Source organism: Gymnoscopelus braueri (assembly GCF_963280865.1).
Source record: "Gymnoscopelus braueri genome assembly, chromosome: 5".
Classification (NCBI taxonomy): Eukaryota; Metazoa; Chordata; class Actinopteri; order Myctophiformes; family Myctophidae; genus Gymnoscopelus; species Gymnoscopelus braueri.
Window position 1 is genome coordinate 6,344,660 of NC_137606.1, and position 15,539 is coordinate 6,360,198.

General features: G+C 43.4%; 1 protein-coding gene across 1 annotated transcript in view; it reads right to left on the reverse strand.

Annotated features, from left to right (window-relative positions):
- nectin1b (nectin cell adhesion molecule 1b) overlaps nucleotides 1–15,539 on the reverse strand; it is a 144,352-nt gene that overhangs the window by 38,681 nt on the left and 90,132 nt on the right. The window contains exons 2-3 of the mRNA XM_080428831.1: nucleotides 3,320–3,432; nucleotides 2,553–2,805 (exon numbers count right to left, since the gene is read on the reverse strand). Coding sequence (XP_080284957.1) covers nucleotides 2,553–2,805; nucleotides 3,320–3,432 — 366 coding nt within the window. The remainder of the gene's footprint in view (nucleotides 1–2,552; nucleotides 2,806–3,319; nucleotides 3,433–15,539) is intronic.

A 15,539-nucleotide genomic window follows, 5' to 3' on the forward strand; every position in this document is an offset into this window, starting at 1 on the left:
GTTTTTTCCAAATATAGCAGATCAGCAAGCTCATAGCGCGGCACTCGGTGCCGCGCTACGAGCTTGTAGATCTGCTATTTTTGAATAGCCCAAAGAAATCTTAAAATGACACACAGATGCGTTCCCGGTCTTAACGGGTTAAAAAGGGACAGATGACATGCGAGAGTCGATGCAAAAACAATTTACACAAACATAATGTCACTTGTGTGTTGCAAAGGGAGTGTGTGACGTGTCCCCCAGAGGATTACTAATTGTATAATTAGATGCAAAGAGGATGTTAATGGATGACATCTCTGTCGGGTGGAAAGCTTGCATGTCCAAAACTGTAACTTTTCGGGATTCAAATTCGACAAGCTTAGAACGCATCGCTTCGCTTTGCACCGCGTTACTTTAGGTACTGCAGTGTGACGCTGTAGTACGATCAAGTAGGGCATTCATGTACGAAAAAACATGTTAAAGGCAAAATAATAATATAGAGATAAGAGGGTTCGCCCCGAGAGCAACGATGAGTAGTATCATGTAGCCAGACGATCAGTGATTTCCGCCTACTGATATGTCTGCTGACATCTACAATTCAATGTAAAGGGCAGAACAGCTGAGCAAAATGTCTGCCCACCGCTTAGAAAAGCAACGTTTGTCTCTGAGAAGGAGAGGCCGGATGTCGATCCATGTCAAAAATCCTTCCGGTCGGCCGCTCCAATGTTAACTCCTTGACTAAAAGCTTAATATCTCCATTTCTTTTTAACGTGGTGGAAGTGAGCCGTTTTCGATCGGCGATCACTCTGCAATGGATGATCGCGTTAGAAATATTATTGTTCCAGGCGTTAGTCGGGACCCTCCACCGTCTCGCACGCACGCTTTGTTTACATGCACTTCCGCGTCGGGGCTTCTACAGCACGAAACATATCAACGTAAGTGGATGGAAGATATGCTGGCACTGAACGTACCCTATTTTAATAAACCTCTCGCACACAATGTGTTAACTGGAGTATTTCCCATTCTACTCCACTACATCTCAGAGGCAAATATTATACTTTTACTCCACTACAATTATTTGAAAACTTTAGTTAGTAGTTACTTTGCAGATATAAATTATTATACTATAAAACACACATTAACCACTTTAGCCCTATTTTATATATAAAGGAGTTAATATTATTAATATATATTTTGATACTTTTACTTAAGTAAAACATGTCAGTACTGTTTCCACCACTGTGCATTTGTGTTAGCACGTTAAGAGAGATACTTATTCCCTTGTCATTGAACTTTTCAAATCTTCAATTTCCTTAACCTTTGCCAGAGGATAATACTGCCCCCCCCCCACCCCAAGACAATAATACTCCCTCCTCCATAGTCAAGTCAATTTAATTTCAGTACCATATCACAATAGAAGTTACCTAAAGGCATGTTTCAATTCACATAAAGCAGGTCTAGACTGTATTCTTTAATTAAAGAAACTAAAGATTGTGTTATCTAATTCATGTGCTTTCAGAGACAACTGCATTACAATTTAATACAATTTAATTTGAATCTTCCCAAGACTCAAAAGCAAAGGTGCTAAACAGCACAGTAGTGTTATGGGAAGCATTTCATTTTGAGATGGAGGCATAGATGACACGAGTTCAAGGATGTAGGATAGGCCTACTTGGGGACTTGGTAGCAAAGTTTGCGGTGTAAAGTAACTAAGTACGTTTACTCAAGTACTGTACTTAAGTACAATTTTGAGGGGTTTTTTATAATATATATTTTTTGGGGGCTTTTATGTCTTTATTTGGACAGGACAGTAGGCTGACAGGAAATGGGGAGAGAGATGGGGGGAGACATACAGCAAAGGTAGTTGGGAACGGGAGTCGAACCCGCGACAAGCTGTCATGCTGGATTACCAGCTCATTTGGTATGCGCCTGGACCGCTAGGCCAGCGGACGCCCCAATTTTGAGGTATTTTTTACTTTACTTGTTTATTTCCAATTGACAATTACTTCTACTCCCCTACATCCCAGAGGCAAATATTATACTTTTACTCCAGTACAATTATTTGAAAGCTTTAGTTACTAGTAACTTTGTAGATTTCGATTATTATTACAAAACATACATTAACCACTTCAGCCCTATATACATTTCGGCCATTCGAAAATAGCAGATCTACAAGCTTGTAGATCGGCTATTTTCAAAAGATTTTTTATACGTTTTATACATTTGAAAACTTGTGAAACAGGACATTCTGCAAATTGAGTACTTTTTTTTAACTTTTGGTACTTTAACTACATTTTGATACCAATACTTTTACTCAAGTAAATTTTCAATTCCGGACTTTTACTTGTAACGGAGTATTTCTACATTGCAGTATTGATACTTTTACTTAAGTAAAGAATTTGAGTACTTTTTCGAGCACTGATAGTTCGTAGATAAGATGGTCGAAATCGTATTTCACAAAAATTTAAAGTTAGCCAGATAATTCTGAAAGAGGATAACGTATCCTGGCGATACCGACACAAATCCCTCCGTGTGCGGCCCGGCGGCCCACCCGCCATTCTTCCAGAAGTCCTTACCGTACACGGTGAGGTTGACCATGTTCTCGCGGTTCCCCGCGGGGAAGGTGGTGTACTCGCAGATGTAGGCCGCCTCGTCGGACAGCCGCAGGTTGGAGAAGACGATGGTGGTGTCCTCCAGCTGCGAGTTGCGGACCGCCGCCTGCTTGAAGCTGACGCGCTCCTTGAACGGCGCCAGCACGGACACGCCGAGGGCCGGGTTGGCGATGGCCACGTTCTGCTTGGTGCCGTTGAGGAACTTCTGCCAGGTGACCTGGGGACAGTGGTGGGGAAAAAAAGTACTCAAATGTTTTACTTAAGTAAAAGTATCAATACTGCAATGTAGAAGTAATCTGTTACAAGTAAAAGTCCGGAATTCAAAATTTACTTGAGTAAAAGTACAAAATTATTGGTATCAAAATGTACTTAAAGTACCGAAAGTAAAAGTACTAACATATTTGAAAATAGCAGATCTACAAGCTCACAACGCATCGCGATGCGCCGCGTTGTGAGCTTGTAGATCGGCTATTTTCAAATAGCCTAGGTATAAAATAGGGCTGAAGTGGTTAATGTATGTTTTATAATGTAATATATTTATATCCGCAAAGTAACTAAAGTTTTCAAATAATTGTAGTGGAGTAAAAGTACACTATTTGCCTCTGAGATGTAGTGCTGTAGAAGTAAAAGTATAGACAATTTGGAAATACTCCGGTAAAGTAAAAGTACCTCTAAATTGTCCTTAAGTACAGTACTTGAGTAAATGTACTTAGCTACTTTACACCACTGACCTGGGAGATCTTCACGGGCGGGTGGCTGTTGACAAAGATGCAGCGCAGCTCCACCTGAGAGCCCACGAAGCCGGACTTCACCGAGTCCATCTGGACCGTCTGTCCCTCGGCAGCTATAGGAGGAAAACAAAAGGAGTGGGGGAGAAAAAAACTAAACATTAGAATACGATTAACAAGATGTTGCTGTCGGGTGAGAACCTTGTATGTCCGAAACGTTGACTTTTCAGGAAATGGGGGGGAAAAAAAGAACCTGTGTTTTCCGAATGGCTCCAATGCAGTTATTATTTAGTCACAAAGGCCTTGTGAATACTTTCACTGGTTCGATATTTATGAATCCCACAGGCCGACTTATCGACTTGCACTTTATCTTAACCCATTAAGACCGGGAACGCATCTGTGTAATTTTAAGATGTCTTTAGCTATTCAAAAATAGCAGATCTACAAGCTCATACGAGCTACGAGCTTGTAGATCTGCTTTTTTTTTAAACATCGTGAAAATGTGTGCAAATCTTTGAATATATATATTTTTAAAGCGAACATTTGTAACTCAATTCTTTGCTTCTGGGGGGTCCCTGGAACAACATATTTTAGAAATGTTCGCTTAAAAATATATATATAAATCAAAAATCTAAAGATTTCCAAAAATGTTGACGATAAAAAAAAAATGCAGATCTACAAGCTCATAGCGCTTGTATATCTACTATTTTTTTAATAGCCAAAATAGCAGATCTACAAGCTCACTAGCCTGCTGCAACCCTCCTGATTTCGTGTATAAAGGGGCGTGTGTATAGAGCCGGCGAGAGACGGCGCCTGATCCCATTGGTTCACCGATCTGTCCGTCAACCCCCGCCCCGTTAACACAACATTACGAGCGACGCCCACTGCACTCTGGTTGGTTGGGAAATGAAACACTTCCTCATACCCAGTACAGGCTATAGTTGGGCCAGGCTTTTATTTTTTAGCAAAACTAAGCAATAAAAGCCTGGAGATCGAGGCTACAAGCTCACAGTCACAACGCATCGCAGCACAGCGCATTATGAGCTTGTGGTTCGCCTATTTGTGCTACTTGTGTGTGACACTGTGGTATGACAAAGTTAATTCACGAAAATACATACAAAGTTGAACTACGGAGATACGAGGTCAGGTTACTAAAAGAAGAAAGGAGGGGAGGAAAAAAACTACTTTTAATTACGATAAACAAGAGCCCAAGGACCATTGCAGTCAATATTAGCCACACGCAATGGAAGCTAAACGAGTCAATTCCGGCCTGCTAGGTAGTGTGTTCACGTGCGCACGACCTCATGCTCATTTGAAAATAGCCGATCTACAAGTTTGTAGATCTGCTATTTTCAAACATGTCAGTACTTTTACTGTTGGTACATACTTTAAGTACATTTTGATACCAATACTTGTGTACTTTTACTCAAGTACATTTTGAACACCAGACTTTTGCTTCTACAATGCAGTATTGATATTTTTACTTTAGTAAGTACAACATTTGAGTACTTTTTCCACCACTGCACACACACACACGACGAGTGCATCCACCCACCCCCTCCATCTCATCTCATCGATGTTGGGTGGAAACCTCTGTCCACGCGACACAGTCGTGCGACGAAGTAGGGCATTAATTCACGAAAAAAATACAAACAAAAGTGCAATCTGGAGATACAAGGTTTCTGCCCCCCCCTCTCCCCCACCCCCCACCCCGACAGCAAACCTTGATATTCTGCATGCCGGCGTGCGGTGGCGACTGGGGGAGTTGTTATTACCATAATGGACACATATATATACCGCTCTTACTTTGCTCACTGGAGGAGCGTTTCTGATGAGATGGGAGGAGAGAGAGAGCGCAAAGCAATGCATCATTACTGAACGAGTGTGTGAGTGGAGAACTGGAGGAGGAGGAGGAGGAGGAGGAGGAGGAGGGAGTGAATTCAGTCATTCAGCGCTGCGCCGGCCGCGCTCACCTAGCCAGCCAGCGCCACCTCGTACGAACTTTAATTACTTTTTCTTTTTGTTTCCACACACGCAAAATAGTTCAATGACAGCCTGGAGGGTGCCATTAACCCATTAAGACCGGCAACGCATCTGCGTAATTTCTTTTATTTCTTTGGGCTATTAAAAAATAGCAGATCTACAAGCTCGTAGCGCGGCACTAGCTTGTAGATCTGCTATTTTTATTTATTTATTTTTTTTGCAAATCTTTGGATATAAATACTTTTTTCAAGAAAACATTTGTAACTCAAATCTTTGCTTCTGGGGGATTCTACAAATGTCTTCTAAATAACTTATGTTGCTATAATCAGTGCTTCTCAAACTTTTTCATGTCAAGGACCACCCAAAATGATATGTATTTGGCCCCCATCTCAAAATATGTTGTTCCAGGGACCCCCCCCCCCCCCAGAAGCAAAGATGAGTTTAAAATGTCGCTTTAAAATATATATAAATATATATCCAAAGATTTGCACACATTTTCAAGAAAAAAAAAAGCAGATCTACAAGCTCGTAGCGCAGCACTCGGTGTCGCGCTACGAGCTTGCATATCTGCTATTTTTTAATAGCCAAATAGATCTTAAAATGACACAGATGTGTTGCCGGTCTGAATGGGTTAAAAGAAATGGTGGATTCCTGTGTAAAGTGTCCGCCACGATGAGAACTCAGACACATGCACACACGACACACACACACACCCGTTATCTACATAAAAAAACGAGCAATTAGCAAAATGGATGGGTTCTCTTCGACCCCCCCTCCCTCATTGAGTAGTATATGCCTGTAAGGACTTTAATGGAAGGGGGAAAAAAGAGGCCAATTAGCAAAATGGGGGGGGGGGGGGTTAGTGTAAACCTGTGTGATTGTGTGGTTAAGTCTTTCATTCATCATAACGTGTGTGTAGAACTCCCAACCCGGTCCCCACCACCTCGCTGCCCTGCGGTCCGCCTGATGAATGCTGATGACCTGAGTCAGTCAGCAGCTGTGTTTCTGCTGCTCTGTCACAGATCGTTGCTGTACGGCGTTGCTGTACGGGTTGTTGTGTGTGTGATTTATGTCTCTCTACAGGTGATGTCCTGATCATGTCCCATTTCCCGGGCGGTCAGACACCCCCCTGGCCGGCCTCATATTTACAACCAAGCCGCAGCTATAATTATCTCCCGCCCGAAAGGGAGTGAATGGAGCCGCCTCACAGGAAGTGCCCACTGCTGTTAATCACAGCAGACCCATAAAACCAACAAGTGGATCTAGTCATAAACACTGAGGAAATATATTATACACACACACAGTGGCCTACAGTGTCGTTGGGGGCTGGGTACCACATGCATCACAGACCTGCCGACGGCGAGTCAGACAATGCTACAGCGAGTCACGGCAATGCTACAGTGAGTCATAGGCAATGCTACAGCAAGTCACGGCAATGCTACAGTGAGTCATAGGCAATGCTACAGCGAGTCACGGCAATGCTACAGTGAGTCATAGGCAATGCTACAGCGAGTCACGGCAATGCTACAGTGAGTCATAGGCATTGCTACAGCGAGTCAAAGTAATGATACAGTGAGTCATAGACAATGCTACAGCGAGTCAAAGCAATGCTACAGTGAGTCATAGGCAATGCTACAGCGAGTCACGGCAATGCTACAGTGAGTCATAGACAATGCTGCAGCGAGTCACAGCAATGCTAAAGCGAGTCCACGGCAATGCTATAGTTTCGCAGAGATTGTGGAATAGCCAGACGACTATTCCACAATCTCCAAATGCTAAGTGGAGTCCGGAACTACACCCCCCAAAAGCCGAGAAAGGAAGCCGCCATCTGTTCGTCAATTCCGTTCACGGAAATTATCTTTTAAAATATATTTAAAATATCACATTTATTTTTGAATTTCTATTTCTGATAAGTAGCAAGATATAGGATTATTTAGATTTACGTTAGGCCAAAGAGAGACTGCAGTGCTACAGCTGGGTCAAAAATAAATAAAAAGATGAAAGGTCGTTAGGCATCATGCTCTGGGGAGCATGCAAGTGAACAGCAGTAGTAGTAGTTTTCAAGACGTCTAGTAGTAAATTGTTGGACTGGTAGAGGGACCAACTGCCTTAGAGCCAGAAAATTACAGAAATTAGTTTTATACTTCAACCTACTCCTTTTTGAACATGTAAAATTATAGTTTTGTTGTTGCCTGAGAGGCTGTATTGCAATTTATTGCATTTATTTTATTTTTTGTTTATAACATGTTCAAAATAAAGATTCATTCAGAGCCGGCCGCTAGCAGGGTTAAGGCTCTTTAAGAATGAGTGAGAAGCCGTGAGAAGGTTGTATTGATGTGGGGCAACCCAGTGAATGCCAAATCTATTGTGGCACTGACCATATAGAGGCCTGTGAAGCAGCGCTCTGTATAAGTAAATAGTTATCGCAAAGGTTACCTCAGAGAGAAGGACACGACGACACACTCCAGTATATCGTCTCTGTCGGGTGGAAACCTCATATGTCCAAAACGGTTACTTTTCAGGATTCAAATAAAAGAATAAGCTCGATTTAAAACAAGCTCAAAACGCACCGCTTCGCACCATGTTTCGAGCTTGTGGATCTACTACTTTTGATGCTTTTGTGTGACGCTGTAGGACAGGGATATTCAGCTAGATTAGGCAGGGGGCCAAAATTGTAAAATGACTTGAAGACGGGGACCACAAGACCGTGACCACAAAACCGTTTGTTGTGTGATAAAGGTCCGATAGGACACAATAATGGACACATTTAGTCCATTATGGTAACTTATTAGGGCCTGCTTCATACTGCATTTATGCATTTTGATGTTTGATAGGAAAAGTTCAGTGTCAGTCCTTGGTGAACTGCTTAGATTTGATATAAAAATTTTTGGAACTAGATATTTCAGTGTGTTCTGTTCATGGAAGCGTCTTTGTGTGAAGAGTATAAGAGGCAGGCTGGCAAGGTGTAAACAAGGTGTTTACATGTTCGTATGAACGAAAGGTCTTTTAATTTAACTTTTAGCACCCAGGTGATAAGAGCACCAGCTCTTATGGTGTGATTGAAGTGGATGAAGATGGAGAAGCTGGTAGATGGACATACTGTAGTCCACACAAAACTAACACATACAAGTTAATGGATGCATAATGAGAATTATTTCTTTGGTGTAATTGACAGCATCCACTCAAAACTCAGAAAGTTACAAATGGATGGTCCGTGATGGATGAACTGCACTCAAAACCGCTGTTGTGCTCTTTTATGTTGATATGCCAGCTACATGGTGAGCTTGAAAGCTACATTATTCTGAAAGTAGTGAGAAGTAGAAAAGTTGTATAGAAGTACACAACATTTCTGGCTGTTTTGTTTCTTAATATTATGACAAGGTCTTTATACTTTTACTTTGGATACTTTGGATGCTTTTCTTACATATGAGTACATATGAGATGAGCTACTTTAACACTTAGACCCAAGTGATTTTCTTTTGGTTAACTTACCAATGTCTTGACTGCAAATGCAGTATGGTACTGTACTGTAGTTAATTTGGGACCCTCAGTGAGTCACTAACATTTGTCCATTCTAAATAGTTTCTACATTTTATTCTTATCTGTTAATGGTTGATTAAACATTAACGAGCTTCGGTTAACGGTTATGAAAAACATTCAAAATGGTCATCCTGTACAACCATCCATCTAGTAAAAATTCTATGAATTAAATTTTACTTTGGAAGGTGGACGATGTTCCAGGGGCCACAAAAAAGATCAACTGGGGCCGGATTTGGCCCGCGGGCCGCCAGTTGAATATCACTGCTGTAGGATGATCAAGTAGTAGTAGTAAAATCACAAAAAGTTAGAATATGATGGAGATGAGAGGTTTCTGCCCGACGGCAACAATATCACGAGCAGACAAATGTACCTTTCTTTATTCTAGCGTGGCTCTCTCTGTCGTGCAGCCATCGTGCTGCTGAATGAATTGCATTGTGTAAAGCAGTGTATTATGAGAGGGAGGCCAATTCCACCCTCAGTACGAAGACGGGGCCAAAAGGCAAATCAGATAAAGAAGTAAACACACACACACACACACACACACACACACACACACACACACACACACACGCACACGCACACGCACACACGCACACACACACACACATGTGCGCACGCACACACATAAAACCAAGTGACAACCTTTTTCAAGTCGCTGAGTGCACATCATCTTTCATTTCCTCCTGTCCACATCGACAAGACCCACCACTCTATAGAGATTTAAAACTTCAGGGATTTTGAAGATGACAGATTGATTTACTAATGCCGTTTGACAGGAACTGGCAACCTTGTCAATCTAGTACCTTGAAGAAACACCTGTGTCCTTGTCGCGGCCCCCGCTGGGGGCTTTGCTCCCGTTTTTATCACCTCGCCTCGAGATTACCCGCCGTGCCAGGGCTTTATGGTATGATGGCGTTTCGATAGTAGCAAAACACAATTTAGCTGTTTGCCAACACTAGTTAAAGTTTAATCTTAAGATGCAGCGATGTGAGGATGGGGCGGGTATGTGTGTTTGGGAGGAGGGGGTCGCGGGGGGTGAAGCGGAGTCAATGAAAACTCATGAATATGTAGGCTACCGTAGTTAGACGGCAGGCCTCTTCCCCTCTTGAAGACTGAAGCCTAATTTATGCTCCGTTTATTTATGCTGTGCGCCAAGAGCGGCCGAGAAAAGCAGACCTACAAGCTCACAACGCGACGCATCCGCGACGCGTTGTGAGCTTGTAGGTCTGCTCTTCGTGGCACACGACACCGTCGCACGACAAAGTATATGAATCGGGCTTAACAAAACACCGGCACGGAACACTTTTTGTGCAGCACACTTCTCCCTAAGCAGCGAGCCCACGCAAATGCAAACCAGAGGGGAAGGCGTAATAACACAGCCAAGGAGCCAAGTCCCCCCACCCGCCAACACGCGCACGCGCACGCGCACGCACGCACACACACACACACACACACACACACACACACACACACACAACCCTGGGAGGCCCCCAAGAGGGACCCTCACTCCGCTCGAGGAGCAGTCTTTTCCTAGAGCTCAAATTACAGCCCATGCCAAGCCAAACTGCAGAGGCTGCATGCAAGGGAGTACAGTCATCGACCAAACACAAAAGAAAAGGCTGATCGCTATTGTCAGGCAGTGCGGCAGAGAGAGAGAGAGAGAGAGAGAGAGAGAGAGAGAGAGAGAGAGAGAGAGAGAGAGAGAGAGAGAGAGAGAGAGAGAGAGCGAGAGCGAGAGCGAGAGCGAGAGCGAGAGAGAGAGCGAGAGAGAGAGAGAGAGAGGGGGGGGGTGGGGGGGGTGTATAAGGAAGGAAATAAAAGATTTTGGGATACGTAGAATACCAGAGAAAAGACCTGGGAAGAGAAGGAGCGATACAAAGAGAGAGGTGGAGCTGAGATTGGGGTTTAGGGGGGGTACCACGGGCATAGCTACCGTAGCTGCTTTGTTCTGAGACGAGGGTGACTGAGGGGACAGTCACGCTCAAATACACCTGGGGATTCGACGTGAGAGAGAGAGAGAGAGAGAGAGAGAGAGAGAGAGAGAGAGAGAGAGAGAGAGAGAGAGAGAGAGAGAGAGAGAGAGAGAGAGAGAGAGAGAGAGAGAGAGAGTCCTATTTCTGTAAGGCCAGGGTAAACAAACAAAGCAGGAAGCATTGCCCAGGCTGTCAAGGGGATGAAAAAGGAAGGGGGACTTGGCGGTCGATTCGCGCTACATGTAGGTGAACTGACTTGGATCAAAGCGCTTGGACATGAGGGGCGCCATTAAAACAGCCACTGTGGCGTCTGGCCTACCGCTGATAGCGACACACAATCGTCCCTGCCTCAGAAAAAAGTGCTGTGGACAGAACATTACACACACTCGTCCCTGCCTCAGAAAAAAACGCTGTGGACAGAACATTCAGCTGTAATAAGATCGTGCCCATCGGGCAACGGGAAGAAGCATGTGCCAGGGCAGTGTTGGCGCAGTGGCCAGTGCTTTGGAGGCCGGCTCGTGGAGCCACAGCCTTCAGTTGCGTCGGACCATGAGGCATGCCCCCCCCACAACGAGTCAGTGACCAACATGTGGAAATACTCTGTTAAAAGTCCTGTATTCACATTCACATTTGCTTGAGTAAAAGTACAAACGTATTGGCAACAAAAAGTGTATTGGAATGAATACAAGATTTTGTTCTAGATAATATGAACCAGAAAAGGATCAGTTGTGAAGTCAAGTGGAATGCTGCCCCCTGAACCTCCAGCCAGGAAGCTGTTATTTCTTACTGTTGCTTGAATATAAAGACCTATTGTCTTTGGGCTGTCAGTTTTGGTTGACGGAAATATTAATTTAAAAGCCAAACGGCTGCAGACCCGTCAAATATACTGATCATACATTATTTTTGCACTGGCCCACAATAGACCCTTGTCACAACAGCCATATTGACTAAATAGTCGTTACTTCCCTCCCAGGTGTTAGCAATGATACTAATTAAGGCTATGTTCCATTTAGTGTAACAGAGTTTCCAGTGAGCCAACATGCACAATATCAGCACCACCCTGACTCTGTTTGACCAGAATGGAACAGAGCCCTAATTAGTAAAGCCTGTGGAGGAAGCTATTATTGTGTTCGTAGGAGGCGAGACGTAAAGGAGCACTTGTTTTCGGAGGAGGTGATGGAGGCGCGCCGTCTGAAGCGGACTTGAGTCACAAGGCACCGGCGAGCGAGCTCAGGCGAGCTAATCGCCGCAAAGAACGCTGCGAAGTACGCTTCAGCCTACTTAGCGCCGTCCGTTAATCAGCCCCCCCCCCCATTTGTCAATGCAGCATCAAAGTCAGTAACCATATTTTATATTATGGCTACTAAAAAATAGCCAACTCTCAACGTGTCACAGGGTGAGGCATTGTGAGCTTGTAGATTTGTGTGGGGGACAATTTGGGGTTCCGTGACATAACTTTTTTTAGTGAAATAAATCAATTATAATGGACCTTTTCACACCTGACAACATAGACACAGTAAAGTTCATCCCCAGTTTATTTTCTGTTGCAGTGTTTGTGTCAGGTAGCTGACAGGAAATAAACTTGGGCCCAAGCTGTTCCCATGGCAACGTAACTCCGCTGACAAGATCTCTAGGCTATCTTACAATACAAACCCACACACACATTAAATCAGATTTTCTTTTTTTTTCTTCAGAAAGCAGTCAGATAAAGTTTAAATATGGGCTAAATACATAATTAAAGAGAGGCTAATGTCTTTAATGCATAAATCTTTGGGGAATAACGAGCCATTGTATTTGTCTTCATCTCATGTTGTGTGGTGGTATATCTCCGCTGTAGGCTAAGTGCTGGATACGCTCTGGTCTTAAACGCTAGGATAATGGTTGTTTAATGTAGAACCAGTTCCCACGGTGATGGTCCTCCTGTCCTATTCATAACCACACACACACACACACACACACACACACACACACACACACACACACACACACACACACACACACACACACACACACACACACACACACACACACACACACACACACACACACACACACACACACACACACACACACACACACACGTTTGTATTATACTTGTGAGGACTTCAACATTGTAGGCCAGAGATTTTACAAATTTAAATTGTGTATATGTCCGTGCAATTCTTTACCGCAACCCCATAAAGCCAAAAATATCCGATCTACAAGCTAACAACATGGTGCGCTACGGCACGTTGTGAGCTTTTAGATCGGCTATGTTCGGTGCGTGACACCATGGCACAACTAAGTATAAATCTGGCACAACTCTAACCCCAACTTCTAAATCTAACCTCTAAATAAATGCCTAATCCTAACCGGAATATTTTCCTAATTGTAAACCTAATTTCGCAAATATTTTTTTGACCATAAAACAAACCGTTTGTGAGGACCAGGAAAATCTCCTCACAATGTCTATTTTGCTACATTCTACTATACTTGTGGACACGGACACACACACACACACACACACACACACACACACACACACAGTAACCATTCTCTCCGATTATTCCGCTCTTCTTTAGTGTGTATGTGGGAGCCAACAGCGTGGCATTTTGCCCATCTTATCACTCTGACAGAATAAGGTTTCTTCCGGATCTCTCGGAAAATCACTTCAATTGCCCCGACGATAATGTTATTGGTGTTACTTGCCGTCAAATGCCAAAAAAGAGAGAAAGAAAAAAACGGTTGTTTCACGGCATTGGCAGCTTCACTGGACACAGGACTTCAATTAAACGGGAAAACTATTATACTATTAAACTATTATATTCTTTCCTGCTGCGCACATCTCCATGCACACTCAGTGGTGCCATGTCCGCTTATTATAAGTGACTTTGGGCTTGTTTTTCTGTAAAGTCGCTTGTAAATATTAGTTGGTGTGGATTGCATTTCTTTTTGTTTTTAAAGTGTAGTTGCTCATTTTCTAAATGTTGTTTAAACCAGTGGTTCTAAAACATTTCCATGGCAAGGACCCACACATTAGTATGAATTTGGCCGCGGACCACCATCTGAAAATATTTGTGCCAGGGACCCCCATACAAGATTTGTGGTGTCAAAGTTTTCAAAAAAAAAAATTCATATAAATATTCAAAATATTTCACATTTTTTCCAAGGTGTGTTCCACTGATTTGGATGCTATATTTACTCATTTAGCTGGGGACCCCCTTTGTGATCATGCAAACTAGTCGCATCTTTTAGGCTTGTTTCAGTTGCAAAATCTGGCAACCCCATGCGCACCTCCAGTATGTTGGAGGTAGTGGTAGTGGTGGTGGGGGGTAGCTATGCGACAGTGAGTCTGTGTAAATCTACAACAAACTTCACTATTTGAACACTATTTGGCGGCGCCGTGGCTCTAGTCTCTTGGGTAAACAAACGCCGTACCTGCCACTGCGGTTCACTTCAAGCTTGTTTTCCCAAGCAAACATTGGACCTGAGAGAGGCAGTCAAAAACCCCTCGCTGCCTACTGCAACAGATGGTTGGAGGCCCCAGAGTTCCCCATTTTCCACCCTCTGGCTCAGATTTGTAAAACAGGCTTTTTTGTGCAACACAGTGTCTCATTCAACGGAGGCCGGCTGAAACATCTGCTGCATTGTAAACCTTAATGATTATGTGGACTATTTATTTTGGGTTGGGCCCCCTTCCAAAGATCACGCCGTGATAAAAAAGAAAACGCAAAAGTGCTTTGTTGCAACGACTTCCAGTTTGTTTGAGGGAGAGGAAAACACTGCAGAGAAGCAAAACATACAGTAGCAGGGTGTTTTTCTCCCCCCCAACCAAGCCTATGAAATGACAATGCTACATTCCAGCATTGACCAGTCAGCCATAGGGCATTCTATCGATATATTTTGAGAAATTATTATTTTATTAAATCGATTGGTTCGATTAACTGCTGCACCCCTAATGTGCATCACGTTCATGACTCTCTCCTCAACTAATGGAAGGCTTTCCCCCCTCTGTTGTCAGGCAGGACCTTCATATTTAAACTTTTTATGTTTTATTCGTAAATGAATGCCCTACTTTGTCATACAGGAGTGTCACACACAACTGGGGAAAATAGCAGATCTACTAGCTCACAAAGTGTCGTGATGCGACGCGTTGTGAGCTTTTAGATCGTCTACTTTCACTATTTCTGAAAATGTTCGTTCAATCCTCCCCTGAAAAAGTAACAGTTTTGGACACACAAGCTTTCCACCCGACGGCGATGAAATGAAGGTTCACAACGCGAGCCCACAAAGATGCACCCTCCAGCAACCGAGAGGCATTTCAAATGTCAAAGGAAGCCGTCAGTTTGCCTGCTGCGACAGGGGGACTAGTAGTAGTAGGGCCACGATATCATCTCCTTTCGGGCAACAAACGTGATTCATCTCCATCAACAAATCCCTGGGAAAGGAGGGCCGCTCCATTTTGTTTACGGATCATTTCAAAGAACCACATCACACGGCGCAGCGGCATTGAAGTGCAGCAGTAACAAACCGCCCCATCTCTAAGGAAACCTCACACTTGTTCTCTTCAAATGAAATGTAGCCTTAACAAAAAAGCATACTGCTCTTTTTTTTGGTTTATTTTTTTCATATTTTCTGTAATTACATTTTTTGTTTTCATTTTCGTGCAGATATGGAATGTGCCGAGTCAAAATGTTTAGTTCCCCTTTGACTGCGAGAACAACAAGCAAAAGGGCCAAAAGGAAAAC